Here is a 17,941-nt window from a genome sequence, read left to right on the forward strand (position 1 = left end):
GGCCAAAATTGAACATAATAATTTAACCAGCCCAGAGAAGACCTATCACCAGTTTGTTTTAGAAAACATGTTTTTATTAATGCATTCTAAATTTCCATTAACTATTTTGTTTACATCATACTGTTGATTAGTAGTGAATTTATTGTCCAGTAAATCACCTAGATATGCTCCTATTAAGCCATGTTTCTCCCATCCTAGTCTTCTGCAGTTTTTTAAAATCTAAGTTCATATCCTTATATTTATCCTTTTAAATTTCATCTTGTTTTATTTGGCTCACTGCTCAAACTGTAAAGATTTTTTTTAAATTGAGATATAATTGACGTATAACATTGTAAATTTAAGGTGTACAATGTGTTGATCAGATACATTTATATATTGCAATATGATTACCTCCGTAGTGTTAGCTGACACCTCTGTCCCATCACATAATTATCATTTCTTTTTTTTGTGGTAAGAATATTTAAGATCAAGTCTCTTAGCAACTTCAAGATATGCAATACAGTAGTGTTAACTATAATCACAATGCCATGCATTAGCTCTCCAGAACTTATTCATCCTCTTACTTCAAGTTTGTACCCTTTGACCAACATCCCCCCAATTCAGCCACACCCCAGTTTCTGGTAACTATGATTCTACTCTCTGTTTTTATGAATTCAGCTTTTTTGGATTCTACATATAAGTGATATCATACAGTATTTGTCTTTCTCTGTCTGCCTTATCACATTTAACATAATGCCCTCAAGGTTCATCCATGTTGTCAAAAATGGCAAGCTGTCCTTCTTTCTCATGGCTGAATAATATTCCAGTGTGTGTGTGTGTGTGTGTGTGTGTGTGTGTGTGTGTGTGTTTGTATGTGAGACATCTTCTTTATCCATACTTCCGTTGATGGACAGCTAGGTTGTTTCCATATCCTGGCTTTCGTGAATAATGCTTCAATAAACATGGGAGTGCAAATATCTTTTTCTTTTTTTTTTAACATCTTTATTGGAGTATAATTGCTTTACAATGTGGTGTTAGTTTCTGCTGTATAACAAAGTGAATCAGCTATATGCATACATTTATCCCCATATTCCCTCCCTCTTGTGTCTCCCTCCCACCCTCCCTATCCCACACCTCTAAGTGGTCACAAAGCAACGAAATGAGAGAGTGGCATTGACATATATACACTACGAAATATCTTTTTGATATCATGTTTTAATTTCCTTTGGACATATACTTAGAGATGAGATTGCTGGATCATATGGTAGTTATATTTTTAATTTTTTGAAGAACCTCCATACTGTTTTCTATAGTGGCTGAACCAATTTACATTCCTACCAATACTGCACAGTCGTTCCCTTTTCTCCACATTTTTGGACAACACGTTATCTCTCGTCTTTTTTTGATGACAGCCATTCTAACAAGTGTGAGGTGATATCTCATTATGGTTTAGATTTGCATTTCCCTGATGATCAGTGATGTTGAGCATCTTTCCATCTGTTTGGTGGACATTTATGTGTCTTCTTTGGAAAAATGTCTCTTCAGTTCCTCTGCTAATTTTTTAACCAGATTGTTTGTCTTTTTGTTATTCAGTGGTATGAGTTCTTTGTGTATTTTGGAAATTAACCTCTTATTCGATATATGGTTTGCAAATATTTCCCCCATTCTGTAGACTGACTTTTCATTTTGTCTATTTTTTTCTTTTGATGTGCAGAAGCTTTTTAGTTTGATGTAGTTCTGCATGCTGATTCTTGCTTTTGTTGCATAAAGATGGTTTTGATCATTGCATCCGATCCTGAAAAAAGGGAAGAAGCAACATGGGGTAAAACTGTACACAACTGGAAGTGAGATCAGAATTTTCTCTTCATTTCTTGGAAGATACAATTAATTCACAACAGAAGGAAAGCCCTCTCTGATCACTGTCTCGTATAAAGCTATATTGCATGTGTGTGTGCATGTGTGTGTGTGTTTGTGTGTAGAAAAATATATATATAAGTACAAAAGATGATTAAAAAATACTCCTGCATCCAATACCCCAATTGAACAAATATTAGTGTTTTGTTTTGCCTCAGATTTTTAAAAAAATTATCAGATAAAGTTAAAATCCTGTCTCCTCCAATCACATTCCCATCATAATTCCCCAGTATCAACCAAAGTCATGGATCTTGTTCATGAGTTTTTATCACTTTGCTGTATATATTACCCAGAAAAAAAATACGATTTATATTTTGTATACTTATGAAAATTTTGTTAATGATACAGACTGTATCTAATATTTTGCAGCTATTTTTTCCATTCAACATTTTTTTACAGTCTTCCCAAATTGTTTCATATAGATTTAAATTATTCATTTTAAGTGCTGTTTTATGTATCACCATACAGTGTCATCACCATTTTGTATTCATTCCTGAAAAGATGAAAATATAGATTGTTTCTAATTTAAGGTAATAAAAATACTGTAATTAGTGTCTTCATATGCATATGAAGACACTAATTACAGTATTTTTATTACCTTATACACTTTCAAAGTATAAACATGAAAGTGGAATTTGTTATAAGTTACGTATATCGTTAACTACATTGTTACATAGTCAGTGTTAACTCTTCAAAATGATTGTATGAGAGCTTTTCATTACCCAAGTTTTCTCCCCAAATTGGTATTGTGTGACTTTTTACCTGTCGGAAATTTGGATATGAAATAATTTTTTTATTTGAATTTCCCTAGTCACTAGTTTTGACCATCTATTCATCTAATCTGGGGTATTTGTATTTTCCTCTTCTGTAGACTGCCTGCACATTTCCTTTGCCTATTTTTCTATTAAGTTGTTTGTATTTTTAAACTGTGATGTGTTATGTATATGCTATAGATATTAGTCCTCTGTATTTTCCAGTCTGGTTCTCATTTTTTTACTTTATGTTCCTTTATTTGTTCAAAGGTTTTTGATAAATTAGCTGTATCAAAAATCATCTTTTCCCTTTTGGCTTGGTTTTGTAAGAAATCCTTTTCCTTCTCTGAATCTATTAGTGCTTTCTTCTATATATTTTTTCCCCCAATAATCAGATTACATTTATTTTTAAAAACATTTTAAAATTGAAGTATAGTTGATTTACAGTAGTGTGTTAGATTCTATTGTACAGAATGATTCAGTTATACAGTGATTCAGTTATACATATACATTCAGTTATACAGTGATTCAGTTATACATGTACATATATTCTTTTTCATACTCTTTTTCATTATAGGTTATTACGAGATATTGAATATAGTTCCCTGTGCTATACAGTAGGACCTAGTTGTTTATCTATTTTATATATAGTTTGTACCTGCTAATTCCAAACTCCTAATGTATCACCCCCCCTTTCCCCTTTGGTAACCGTAAGTTTGTTTTCTACGTCTGTGAGTCTCTTTCTGTTTTGTAAACAAGTCCATTTGTATCATATTTTAAATACCACATATAAGTGATATCATATGATTTTTGTCTTTCTCTGTCTGACTTACTTCACTTAGTATGATAATCTCTAGGTTCATCCATGTTGCTGAAAATGGTGTTGTTACATTCGTTTTTATGGCTGAGTAGTATTCCATTGTACATATATACCACATCTTTATCCATTCATCTGTTGATGGACATTTAGGTTGATTCCATGTCTTAGCTATTGTAAATAGTGCTGCTATGAATATTGGGGTGCATGTATCTTTTCAAATTAGAGTTTTGTCCAGATATATGCCCAGGAGTGGGATTGCTGGATCATATGGTAACTCTATTTTTAGTTTTTTAAGGAACCTCCATACTGTTCTCCATAGTGGCTGTACCAATTACATTCCTACCAGCAGTGTAGAAGGGTTCCCTTCTCTGCACACCCTCTCCAGCATATATTGTTTGTGGACTTTTTAATGATGGTCATTCTGACTGGTGTGAGGTGATACCTCACTGTAGCTTTGATTTGCATTTTTCTAATGCAAATTAGATAATTAGCAATAATGAACATCATTTCATGTGCCTATTGGCCATCTGTATGTCTTCTTTAGAGAACTGCTTATTTAGGTCTTCTGCCCATTTTTCGATTGTGTTGTTTGTTTTTTTGTTGTTTAGTTGTATGAGCTGTTTGTATATTTTGGAAGTTAAGCTCTTGTTGGTCGCATCATTTGCAAATATTTTCTCCCATTCTGTAGGTTGTCTTTTCGTTTTGTTTATGGTTTCCTTTGCTGTGCAAAAGCTTATAAGTTTGATTAGGTTCCATTTGTTCATTTTTGTGTTTATTTCTATTGCCTTGGGAGACCGACCTAAGAAAACATCGCTATGATTTATGTCAGAGAATGTTTTGCCTATGTTCTCTTCCAGGAGTTTTATGGTGTCCTGTCTTCTACTTAAGTCTTTAAGCCATTTCGAGTTTATTTTTGTGTATAGTGTGAGAGTGTTCTAACTTCATTGATTTACATGCATCTTTCCAGCTTTCCCACCACCACTTGGTGAAGAGACTGTCTTTTCTCCATTATATTCTTGCCTTCTTTGTTGAGAATTAATTGACCTTAGGTGTGTGGCTTTGTTTCTGGGCTCTCTATTCTGTCCCATTGATCCATATGTCTGTTTTTGTGCCAGTGCCATACTGTTTTGATTACTGTAGCTTTGTAGTATTGTCTGAAGTCTGGGAGGGTTATGCCTCCAGCTTTGTTCTTTTTCCTCAGGACCGCTTTGGCAATTCTAGGTCTTTTGTGATTCCTTATAAATTTTAGGATTATTTGTTTTAGTTCTGTGGAAAATGTCATGGGCAATTTGATAGGGATCACATTAAATCTGTAGATTGCTTTGGGTAGTATGACCATTTTAACAATATTAATTCTTCCAATCCAAGATCATGGGATAGTTTTCCATTTCTTTAAATCATCTTCAATTTCCTTTATCAATGTTTTATAGTTCTCAGCATATAAGTTTTTCACCTATTTGGTCAGATTTATTCCTAAGTATTTTTTTTTTTTTTTTTTGATGTGATTTTAAAAGGGATTGTTTTTTACTTTCCCTTTCTGATATTTCATTGTTAGTGTAAAGAAATGCAACAGATTTCTGTGTGTTAATCTTGTATCCTGATACCTTGCTGAATTCATTTGTTAGTTCTAGTAGTTTTTGTGTGGAGTCTTTAGGGTTTTCTATATATAGTATCATGTCATCTGCATATAATGATAATTTTACCTCTTCCCTTCCAGTCTGGATAACTTCTATTTCTTTTTCTTGTCTGACTGCTGTGCTATTCTGCTGTCAGTGCTTGTTACTCCTCTGTGGGTAATTCAGCTTATATCTTTATTTTGGAGTTCTGTGGTTCTATTTTTATGCATATATGTGTGGATTTACTTTTATTTTATAAATCCTGCTGAGCATGTGGTATGCTCTTTCAATGTAAGGCTTTTGTTTGTTTTTTCCTTCCAATTCTGGAAAGTTTCCAGCCAGATTCCTTGAAAATACTTCCCATTAATATTCTCTGTTAATACTCTCCTGATGATGAAAATCTTGTTGGACACATAGGGGAGTCTTTCAATGTTACTGCTATGCTTGTCTCAATTCCCTTTTTTATGTTTCATCTTTTTATCTCTTTTCACTGGATTCTGGGTACAGTCCTTGACACTTATTCTCTTGGGGGTGGATTTGGGAAGATATTATTCCATCTGAATCTTTTTAATGGCTATGTGTTTTGTTTCTATATTTTCCATTTTTCATTCTGTCTATTCTTGTTTCATTTTTGCCTATATTTGTTCTTATAATTTCTTGTTCTCCTATATGAACAGTTTTTTCCTTTATCACATTGTTTATATTAAACATATATTTATTACACTAATTTTGGATGATTCTGTTATTTGCATTTGCTCAGGAGTATATTCATTTCATGATTGTTGAGTTGGCTTTCTGATTTTAGTGTTAATTGGATTTTTTGCTTTCAGGCAACACACTGAGTAAGAGGTGTATTTCTCACTCTCACTCTTTATAATGCTTCTCAGTTGTCTCCACTAGCCCCCCAAGACCTTCAGTCCCAAAGTACCTCTTTCATTGGCATCTCAGGATTTCCTCCCATCAAGGAATGGCTTTGGAGACATCCTTGGCCCAGTCACAGAACCTGTGGGCTGCTTGGCTTAGGTCAGGTTTCATTGGCTCTCTATGCATCCTCTCTCTCCTGCAGCTAGGTACCATTGATGGTACAGATAGTTTTTTTAGCAACTTTTTATGAGTGGCAGAAACCCAGGTGCTGATTTTATTCAGGTAAAACTCCGGTCTGAACTCTGATCTCCCACTACTCATGGTGGAGCATTTTTTACCCCACTAGAGTTTGGAACCTTTGCACCTTTCTGTTCCCATACCTGAATTACAAAATTACTGTGACTTTACCCCCATTTATCTACCATTGTGGTTTTCTCATCTGTTTCTGGTCTGAAGAGATGTTTATCTTATTTTTAAGAATACAGTATTTTTTAAAGTATCTATCATTGTATTCAGAACTGAAAATGTATTTTTTAAAGCATGAGCTCACAATGCCAAAAAAGCCCAAAGTACTTTATGTTTTTAACAAGTATTGTTCTCAGTCACACATATGACAATATATATGTGTGATTTACATACATTGCATATTTGTGAAAATATTATTCAGTAGAATTCATTCCTTTTTCTAAAAGTTCATGCTAAATTTTATATTAGTCTACTAAATAAAATTTTATTTTTTTATCATCGACTAACTCCTAGATCAGTGTTGGTCTTATAAATCCGTAGCAACTCACTTGGCTGCATTTGTAAAGTCACAGGTAGGGCAGCCTGCACCTCAGTATTTTTCTTATCTACCATGATATATAAATTCCACCAAAATGATTCTCCTGGATTTGATAACTTTTTAGTCTTTCCACGGTTATCTACTAAATGAAAATAAATTTTGAGCAGTGCAGGACAAGGAGGTGATGCCTTTGCTACAGGGACACCTAACACAGAGTAAGGCATTTTGCCCATATTATCAGGAGAACCCCTGGACGGTGAGCCAGAGTACCAAAAAGGAGATTGTATGTTTTAAAAGGAGATGAGAGAGGACCAAAAACAAACTGTTCTTCACCATGTTATAGAGTTAGAAACCTTGCAGCAATGATTTGTAAAGCTCAAATAATAGCAGAGAAATGAGTTATTCATACCCCCGTAACCATTTAAAGGTGTTCATAAAGGCAAGCAGGTGTAATCATCCTTGAGTACAGAAGGAAGTTAAAAATACATTTTCAAACCTTATCATATTTACCTTGCCAACTGATTCTGATTACGTGGCCACACTTACCAAGATTGTATGTAGCAGATAATGGTAGAAGTTTGTTCCCAAAGTTTTTAGAATATTCGCCTTGAAAAATTTCTGGGGAATTTTCAACTTGACTGCTAAAGCTTATTCATGTTTACCTTTTGTTAAACTATCTTTTCCTGACCCCTCAATTAACGTATGCTTCCTTCAGCATAGGCGACTTAACCCTTATCATAATTTTTTCAGACCTTATGTTTTCTCTCTTCTTTCAGCCAGTTGGGCACTGCAGTAGCTGAAATGCGAAAAAGGCAGCAGCCACAGAATGAAGCAACACCTGCTGTGTCTCAAGCACCCGGAAACCAGAGGCCCAACAACACGTGTTGCTTTTGTTGGTGCTGTTGCTGCAGCTGCTCCTGGTATGTCTTCTTATCTGTGTGACACCACACCTGAGCTGGGTCATAACTGGTGTGAACGTGCACGTCAGCTCTTGGGACCATAGAGACTTCTCAATCTGTCTTTTTTTCTTCCTTTACAAGTAGGAATTACTGGAAACGATCGTTGGTTTAATGCACACATTTCCATAAGCAAAATATAATATTTTCTCAGAATCTACACTGAAATTGGTAGTAAGGTAAAGAATGAAAAATTGTTTTATATCATGGTTTTCTCCATCCGTGCTTCTTAAAGGTATGGGTAAAAGTAAGATTACGGCTATATATTTACTGAACAGTAAACAACATTCTCCCATGTTACAGAAGGTGCAAGAACACTAAGATAATCTCTAGTAGTATTGTATGTAGTATTCAGGGTAGTGTTTTAGTTCTCTGCTATTCCATGGGGTGTTGATTGTTCTGTCACAGAGTTGGGTGGCAACTTCAGCCATAGACTCCTGAAAAGGACAGAAAAAGAAGTGCCGCAGACTCGTGTCCACAGATCTAAAAGGCCAGGGGCTATGATGGGTATGAAGGTCAAGTCAGTTCATTAAAAACTCTGAACTTAGAGCCAGAGAACCTGCTTTCTATTGCGGTTTTGTCACTGACAGGCTCTGAGACATCAGACAAAGTTGTAATCTCTGTTTTTTGGTTATCTCACTGGCAAAGTGATGAAGAGTCAGACAAGTTGGTTTTCAAGGTCCCATCTCGTACTAAATGTCCATGGTTCAGGCACCTTAGAAAACCTACTTTAGTTCCAAATTCCCAAAGTCTTCAAATAAGAAAATCAGTGAGACCCAGAGTCCTGAGATTTACAAAGATGAGATTCCTCGGAGGGGAACGGGGGGATGCTAGACTTAATGGAATTTCCAGAGAACCACACGTTTCAGGGTACTATAAGACCCAATTCACAGGTGGATCTTTTGGGTTAGCAGTGGTCTCCTGGATCTCCATGACCTGTTTCAAAACCCTAAAGAAAGGCCCAGATGCTTGAGTCATCTTCTCACGCATGATCTCTACAGTTTCTCAATGTCCATATTATGATGGTTGGTGTTATGATATGGTGGCATTATGTTCTATCACAGTGGCCAAAAGAGAAGATGAAATATGTAATGCTCCAGTGGCAGCCTTGGTGTTGAACAAGCTCTGAGCTCTCTAGGAAACTTCATTTCCAGAAAAACCATCCGATATTGTAGCAATCTGGAACGTTTAAAGTAGTTTTTATAAATATCAAAATTGCTTCCCAGATGATTATTCTTTTTTGGGGAAAGTCATGTACGATTCCTTTTTCTTTCATTCTTAAGCCTCAAATTCAGCATTTCAGATGGAGGCAACAGAGTCCTAAAGGAGAGAACTATTTCAATGCAACTGTGTAATATTTTTCTGTCTCATTCCTCAAGAGATCAGCTAGCTCTGGTCTTAATCCGTGAAGTAGTGACTTAATGTGGTGGTTCTGAAGTCAGACTGCCTGGGTTCAAACTCTTCATCTTTCACTATTTGTTTGACCTTCAGCAAGTTGCTTAGTGTCTTCAGATTCCTCATCTATCAAATGACAGTAATAAGAATCCCTGCTTCATAAGATTGCTTTAAACATTAAATGAAGTAAAACACATACAAGCTGAGAACAGTGCCTGACCCACAGTATGCATTTAATAAGAGTTAGTTACTGGGCTATGGAACACTTCACATTGGGAAAATAAAATCTCTTTTAAAAAGATCTGGCTTCAAATCATGTATATTTTTTTAAAAAGATCAGCTTGTAGATACAATACAAAAAATTATCTTGGAAAGGAAAGCTATTTTATTTTAAAGTTCATATGAAACATCGCAAATATATTGTTACATCATGTTGAGGATTATATTTCTATTTCTCACTTGCTCTACGCCATGTTCCAGTAATTAGTATATGATTTTGTTTGCCTGCAAAAACTTATTTCTGAATTACTTCAGGATTAAAACAGCAAACACTGAAGTTTTTTTGTGCAATATTTGCTGTCAAACAGATGTGTAGTGAGATTTGCTTTTATCTGTCCTACAGATATTTAGCAAGACTTGCTTTTATTAATTCTTAAAGTGCACATTAAATAACAAAATAGTCAACGTGAGCTCGTGAGCATCAGATTATCACAGAACACAGACTGTGGATGGAGAACAAAACAGCTTTTGGAAGCTGCATTAACTCTCCACACATCTAGGGTGACCGGTATTTGGACCCTAAACACGTGGTGCCTTGGATGCATGTTCTATTAGTTCTAGATGAGAGAGTATCGTTAAGAACTATGTTTGCTAATAATGAGTCATGGACACTCAAGTCCAGGCCATAAAATGCAGAGTCTGTAAATGTATGTCTTCTTTATATGATAAATGATAGGTAAGGTAATTTCTAATGTAAGCAACTATTTAAAAAAAAAAAGAATGAAAGTTAAATTGCATTTTATTTGTAACTCTGTTATCTCAGTATAAATGGAGATGTCCTTTACACATACATTTTTAGAGTATCATAATTTTTGCATTTTGAGTTTAGGGAAAAAAATTTGTAAAGTCTTATTAGAGTGGAAAAAAAAAAAGAAAGAAATCAGTGTTCTTCAAATTTTCCAGGCTAGGGGAAAGGAGTATAACAAAAAGAAACACTAAAAAAAATGTAATTTAGGGACAAAAAAGTTAGAAATAAAAGTATGAAATAACTGTCATTCGTAAATAGGAATAGTTGTCATGTAGCTGATTTTACCTCCTTTTAAGGAAATAGAGTGCTAAGAAAATAAATTTCTATATCTAGTAATAAATATAAATATCTCACTCAAGCCTCACGTTATGGGTTTTTAAAACAACTTAGTATTTTCCTCAAATTTGCATTTCTCATTCATATTTCATCATCAGCTCCTCTCTCGTGTTTAAATTTATTCCTGCCTTTATAAAATTACCACTATGCTTTATTTTGGGTGGTGATACAGAGCAAATATATAACTGCTGAATAGTTCCACAGTTTCCTTCAAAAATCTCAAAAGTTAGGATTACTTCACTTTACATTACTGCCCTGTCAAGGCACCACTTCCTTCCCCAAATCCATCTATCTCCCTTTTCTCCCCAGAGCCCTCCATTTCAAGAAGAGAAAGCAAAGGAATGAGGTTTAGACCGTTTAACCTGTGTTACACAAATAAGTCATGGATGCCCGAGTCTCGGCCATCAAGCAGACAGTCTGTAAACTTGCAAGCCCTTCTACACGTGGGACAAAGCTGTTCCCAACAGGAGAGCTTTGTCAAGATCACGTGTCTAGAGATTCAGAATTGTCAAAACAATGTTCCCCTTATATCAGGATTCAAAGAGAATGACCTGCCTCTTCAGGTCGTTAGCCCTCTTCCCTTTTCTTTATGAGAAAGAAAGCTTTTAAAGATGTGGGATCCTCGCAAAACTGCCGACAGTGTGAATCCATGAGGTGGTTCAGACGCCTGTGAAAGTGTGTCGGAAACCAGAAATTGCGTTGTGCTCACAAAACAAGGTGCCACAAAAAGGAGGTAGAAAGGGAGAGCTTCCAAAATCCATTGCGAGCTTAAACCTAATTTCCAAATTGTCCCATGAACCCTCCTCTCCTAACATCAGAGGTTAAACTAAAATAACCCAGAGTATTTTTTCAAGGAAATCTCTAGCTGCTAATCCACTTCTGCTTTAATTCCTCGTTGCTCCCAGGGGTATCCTGGCAAGCAAAACAGATTGCTATGTTTACTTATAAAAAATGAGAACTCAACAGACTTCAGATACCATGCCTCCAAAACGTTCCATTGGCTTCTCAAGCTGCTGCATGGTGGTGAGGGGATCACCGGGGTGGGGCAGCCTCAGGCTCCCCACCTGCAGTTTCCAAGGGAATGGTTCTCTCTTTCGCTACTTTACTTACTAGATTAGTGTATAAGCTTTTGTTTGGAAGAAAAAAATGTCCTCACTTAAAAACTAATGTTCAGAAGACTCTGTGTCTCATTTTACATATAAGGCAACTGAAGACTTGCCTACTGTCACTAAGCTCATTAACGACAGAAGTGGGACTAAAATGCAAGTCTCTTAACATCCCAGTCCATTGTTTTGTCCATTTTAAGAGAACACTTCCAAACTTTTCATTTCCAGGCTGGATATGAACCGTTTCCAAAGTTTTTACTTGGCAAACTCTTCAAGAATTATATTAAGTAACACTTTTCAAATGGAATTCATGATCCCATGCACTACTATGTATTGCCTACAAGATTTGGTCCACTGCATCGGATGGTCTCCATTCTTCTCGGGAGAAATTGGTCAGAACATTAGTACATTAAATAGCCCTGTGAAAGCTAAAATTGTCTCCCTTTTGACACATTAGTTTCCAGACCACGGAACAGATCTGACTAAGTAAACTTTAAGCACTTCATAAACATACTTTTGGTTGCCCCTCCCTCCATTTTGAACAAGTACCACAGCCTCTATAATTCAAAACAGTGCAAAAATAATGTCCTATTTTATCCTCTGACACTGTCACACTTTAGCTCTTTGCCAGTGGAAACACTAAAACGCATGCTTTAAAAGCCAAAGGATATTTTTTGAAAGGAAAAACAAAATCCGCGTCTGCTCCATGGTAAAGAAACCACCCCCTGGAAATAAATCTGCTCACACATGCAAGCTGAATCATTTCATCTAAGGCACCAGTGAAGAAGCAGTCTTTTCTCTAGCTGTCACCCTCAGAGACCTGATTCATCTCACATGGGAGCACAACTTATCTGCATAGGATTTCCAAAGGACGTGTAACCAGACCATCAAAAATATCACTTACAAAGAACTCTAGTTTTGAAAACTCTATCTCACCATGTCATAGGTAAAATTTTTCAGTAGTTTCTATAACTTACACAATCTTTTAAACGCACACAATCAGAAGACATGTACCAAAATGAACCCAGGTTTCCCAGGCCATATACACAAAACCAAAAATTGGACGTTGGCACAATGGACCATCTCTATGTCATGCACTTGTTTATTCACTCCTTTACAGCTGATTGAACGCTAATTATTGTCTGGTACTGTTGATGTCATTAGCTTTCACCAGATTCTTCCTGCCTCTACATTGACAGGGAACAAATGCTCAATAAGCAACTGAACATGGACATGAACATTTGGTTTACTCCCCAGGTCACCCTCCAGAAAAGTTTAGGATTCAAGCTGCCTCTGCCAATAGAATGCCTCGACCCTTTACCAAGGAAGGCACACCATTCTTCTTTTTTTAATTTTATTGGAGTAGAGTTGATTTACAATGTTGTGTTAGTTTCAAGTGTACAGCATAGTGATTCAATTATACATATACATATATTCATTCTTTTTCAGATTATTTTCCCATTTAGATTATTACAGAATACTGAGTAGAGTTCTCTGTGCTCTACAGTAAGTCCTTGTTGGTTATCTGTTTTATATATAGTAGCGTTTGTATGTTCATCCCAAGCTCCTAATTTATCCCTCCCCCCTACGTTTCCCCTTTGGTAACCATAAGTTTGTTTTCAAAATCTGTATGTTTCTGTTTTGTAAATAAGTTCATTTATATCATTTATTTTAAAATTAGGTTCCACAAATGAGTAATATCATATAATACTTGTCTTTCTCTGACTTACTTCACTTAGTATGATAATCTCTAGGTCCATTCATGTTGCTGCAAATGGCATTATTCCGTTCTTTTTTATGGCTGAGTAATATTCCATTGTATATATGAACCACATCTTCTTTATCCCTTCCTTTTTGACTCTGTGTTTACTGTAAATGTACATTTTTTCTGAGGGTCACATTGCAGTGCTTAGACCATCAAAAAATGGATGTGAAGAAAACAAAATACTAGATGAAAATATTATACCCAATTTTATTTAAGAGAGTAGAAAGAACCAAAACAGAATGGAGAAAGAAGATTAAATTAATTCCAGCTAGAAGAAAGCAAGAGCCAGCCACGAAGGTCAGGCAGCTCACAGCCAGTGGAAGCGAGGTCGGGGAGGAACCAAGGACGTGTCCTGCTGGCTGTCTCGAGGACACCTGTGGGGTCACCTCTGTCATGATTCCCGTGAGGTGGAAGGTCAGAAGGAGAGGGAAGAGTCCAAGTGTGAGGAGCCTGGTGAGGGATTGCAGAGCTGAGGGAGGGGGAGGGGGGAGTGGAGAAGGGGAAAGTCAGCGAGTAGAAGCCTCAGAGGATGTGGAAGGGGAACGCCACCCCCCGCCTGGCCCTGTGGTGAGTGGAGAGGAGCCGCCTCGGAGAGACGGAGTGCCAGGTGGGGCGGGGAGAGGACGTGGGCCTTACCAGGTCGAGATGTAGGAGAGTTCTGACGTGGAAAGGGCGTTCCAAAGAAAACAAAGATGGGTCCTCAGGAGGGGAGAGGATGGATGGTGAGAGGACCCTCGCTCTGTGAAGAAGCCCAGAATTCTAAAGTGACAGGAGGAAACAGACTGTAGGTGAAGAGGCTGGGCAGTGCGTCCAAGGACAGCACTTGGCACTGAGACTTGAGTGCTGTCCACGGGCCCACATACCCCAGTTGGCTTCAAGTCATTTCAGGGTCAGATCCGGGGAGGATCTCTCAATCTCGGCTGACTCACTGTATGTCGTGATGGGGTGGGTGAGGGCCATCTGGGTCTCAAAGGGCAGGATGTGGTGGAGCTTCTCAATGACCTTGGCAGTGGGCTGGTGCGCTGGTCATCCCCATGACCACGCTTCCCTCTGCCCTGGACAAGCCTGCACACATGGGGGGCCGGTCTGGTGCCCAACTCACTGTGCTGATTTTCATACTAGTGACTCTCCCTCTGTTTGACATGTGTTTTTGTTTTCTAGGTGAAGGCCTTCAGTAAAATTATGTTATATGGATTTTATAGTAGAATTCACAGCCATTCATATCAGTCAGTTGGCACTGGGCCTTTTCCTAAACGTATACTAAAGTTTTAAAATAACTAAAAGTATATTTTGGCTTATAACATAATATTTGGCACATAGTAGGTGTTTAATGAATAATAAGGTGTTGAATGGTTGATGGAATTTGGATTTTCCAATTGAGTCTACTTTATAAAATATGGAAATTTGTATTACAGATTTTGTTTTTCAAAAATTACAGGTATATTCTCCTATCATTAACATAATGATGTGACAGCTAATGCGTGTTAGGGAACCACCAGATTTCTTCTTATGCACCATGTTCTTCATTCCCCTGTGTGTGTGTGTGTGTGTGTGTGTGTGTGTGTGTGTGTGTGTGTTAGTAGCAGTACTAGTACTAGTAGTACTAGCAGTTAGTAGTAGAGAAAGGCCAGGATTCCAGGAGGGAGTGCTAAAATCTAGTTAGTACTACTGGGATATAAAGTCAAGAAGGACAAAATAGAAGACTAGAGAGACAATGACAAGTAATAAAATGCCTTTTATGGCATATTAAGAAGTTAAGACTTTACACCTTTTTTGGTTATGGTAAGTGACTGAACTTGATTAAGTAAGAAGGGGACAAAGTCCATTTTATGTTTTAAGTATATCCCTGTGGAGACCATGGAAAGTGTGTGGAAGGACAGGACAGAAACAGGAAGCATGTTAGAAGACTTCTGTAATAGTCTCGGTGAAAGATGCAAGGGGCTCAAAATTAAAGGTGATTAAAAGGAATGGAGAGATTCCAGTTTCAAGAAAAAGGAAGTACTGTCAAGAATTTGCAGTAGACGTAAAGGAGAAGGGAAGGATAACGCCATTGCTTTGCTTGAGGGGCCGGGTTGATGGTAAGCCCATCAGATGAGAGAACGCTGGAACAGGAGGTGGTTTAGGCCAGGATAGGATGGTGGGTTGGGCTCGCTCCGTGTGTGGTACCCAAGGATTAGCTGTGGAAATGATTTTGAAGCTTGCAGGGCATGTCTTGATTAGATATAACAATCAGGGAGTCATCAGCATACAATATACAGGAGATAAAGAGGATGGCCCAGCATGAAGAGCAGTGAGCTACAGGCTGAAACCTCAAATATAAATCCTTAAACCCACTACTGGACATATATCCAGAGAAAACTATAATTCAAAAAGACACATGCACCCCAATGTTCATTGCAGCTCTATTTACAATAGCCAGGACATGGAAGCAACCTAAATGTCCATCAACAGAGGAATGGCTAAAGAAGATGTCGTACATATATACAATGGAATATTAGTCAGCCATAAAAAGGAATGAAATTGGGTCATTTGTAGAGATGTGGATGGACCTAGAGACTGTCATACAGAGTGAAGTAAGTCAGGAGGAGAAAAACAAATATCGTATATTAACGCATATATGTGGATTCTAAGAAAATGGTATAGATGATCTTATTTGCAAAGCAGAAATAGAGACACAGACATAGAGAACAAACGTATGGATGGATACCAAGGGGGAAGCGGGGAGTGGGATGAATTGGGAGATGGGGATTGACATATATACACTATTGATACTAAGTATAAAATAGATAACTAATGAGAACCTACTGTATAGCCCAGGGAACTCAGTGCTCTGCGGGGACCTAAATGGCAAGGAAATCCAAAGAAGAGGGGATATATGTATACATACAGCTGATTCACTTTGCTGTACAGCAGAAACTAACACAATGTTGTAAAGCAATTATACTCCAATAAAAATAAAAAAATTTTAAAAAGCCTTTAAAGAGAAAGCAGTGCAGCTCTGCAAACACGGAATGCAGAGACTAGACAGTCTGGGAGGTAACATATAAAACACACCACTGGGCGGGCACAGAAGCCCAGACAGTAAAGAGTTTCACACAGAAGGGAATGAAGGATGTTGCAAACACACCAAGGAGGTCTGATGGGATAAGAATCATAAAACTTCTTGTCATCTGGCCTACCAGGAAGTTATCAGTGAACTCTGTGAGAATCAAGCATCTCCTTAAGGTGCACGAGGAAGAAGAATTTGGAGAGAAAAGCTGCTGAGTGCAGCCCTTTTCAAAGGCACTGAGACACCCTGATCTTTGGGGATGAAGATTCAAGTTGGGGGAAGCCAGCGTTCCCTTTCTGACTTAATCAAATTATTCAATTTCTAAAGCAATGTGAAATCCAGCCCTTCTAAATCCTGGCCAAATATATTAGCTATCTGGACAAAGTTTAAGAACTGCCCACCCATCCCAGCCTCTGCAAATCAATAATAATACAAAAACTGAGGTTATGACATTTTGCTACCCCTAACCTATCTATAAAATGTCATAGTTGTGCTACATCTGATTGAAATTAATATTAATTATTTTCATCTCTCTCACTGGAACTCTTTATTAGTCCTTTTAAGCCTAACTTATTTAGGTCTAGGCCTGGTAGACCTATTAAAATCTGCCTGATGTTTTAGGACATCACTCAAGAATTACTAATTACTTGTCAGATAAGACAATAAAATCCACTCCTAGCAAATATGAAGTTGATTGTATAATAATTCTGCTTCATTGGGTTTTATAAATATTATAATTTTCAATGCTATAAAATTCATATCTTTGTTTCAGATATCAATATACTATATATTAATGTACATTTCGTGCCTGGGAGCATGTGCTCCTAAGTAGAAAGCAAATTTCTGCCATTGCTACTTTTCTGTATACAGAAACATAGTTATTTAAAAGCACAAAACCCTTTTAATTGACCAATTTCATAAGTAATAGTTGAATAATAACTTCATATGTTTCATTGTAAATAGATGTGGTCTTGCCATATTTAAAGATTTCACACAAATTCTAATAACATGCCTTCCTCATATAAAGCCTACTTTCCAGAGGCAGCACTGGGGAGGGAAGAAAACCACACTGGAATTAGACCTGGATCCATCTCAGTTTCATAACACATAACTGTGAAATGTTTGGCAAGCTGCTCAAGCTCTCTGAGCTTTAGTTTCTTCATCTGTAAGATGGGATTCACAACAGTTACTTTAGGCTTCAGTTTCTTTCAGGAACCCCTGAATAATCCTTTATTGATAGATATTATTTGCAAGTCTCAGGCTGAAAGGAAATTACCAGACTTTGGCCACTGTATGCTTAGCATGTTCTATTTCCATGTTGTCAGTTAATGTAACAGAACCTGTTTTCTGCATTCGGTATCCCTGGCCCTTTCTCCCCAACTCTCACATGAACCAGCACAGGTATAACTCGGCATTCCCGGAGCATGGACCACACATTCATTGCTACACAGAGTGATGTGAGTTCATCATATCCTGGGGTTAAGTCTCCCCACAGATCAGGATTGTTGCCTTCAATCATAGTTGTTCTCAAGGATGCTCCCACCTCATCCTAAACATACTCACACACACAGTAACTGG

The 17,941-nt window shown here is 37.2% G+C and overlaps 1 protein-coding gene and 1 long non-coding RNA gene across 2 annotated transcripts in view; one reads left to right on the forward strand and one right to left on the reverse strand.

The window, feature by feature from the left end:
• Nucleotides 1–1,690: 1,690 nt before the first annotated feature.
• The window catches only part of LOC132375828 (uncharacterized), a 59,888-nt gene continuing 43,637 nt past the window's right edge, over nucleotides 1,691–17,941 (reverse strand). The window contains exon 3 of the long non-coding RNA XR_009506123.1: nucleotides 1,691–1,774. This is a non-coding gene — a long non-coding RNA (uncharacterized LOC132375828). The remainder of the gene's footprint in view (nucleotides 1,775–17,941) is intronic.
• Nucleotides 7,513–17,941, forward strand: part of RGS17 (regulator of G protein signaling 17) — a 28,332-nt gene continuing 17,903 nt past the window's right edge. The window contains exon 1 of the mRNA XM_059940972.1: nucleotides 7,513–7,649. Coding sequence (XP_059796955.1) covers nucleotides 7,531–7,649 — 119 coding nt within the window. The 5' untranslated portion in view covers nucleotides 7,513–7,530. The remainder of the gene's footprint in view (nucleotides 7,650–17,941) is intronic.

The sequence above is a fragment of the Balaenoptera ricei genome, chromosome 12, assembly GCF_028023285.1.
Source record: "Balaenoptera ricei isolate mBalRic1 chromosome 12, mBalRic1.hap2, whole genome shotgun sequence".
Lineage (NCBI taxonomy): Eukaryota > Metazoa > Chordata > Mammalia > Artiodactyla > Balaenopteridae > Balaenoptera > Balaenoptera ricei.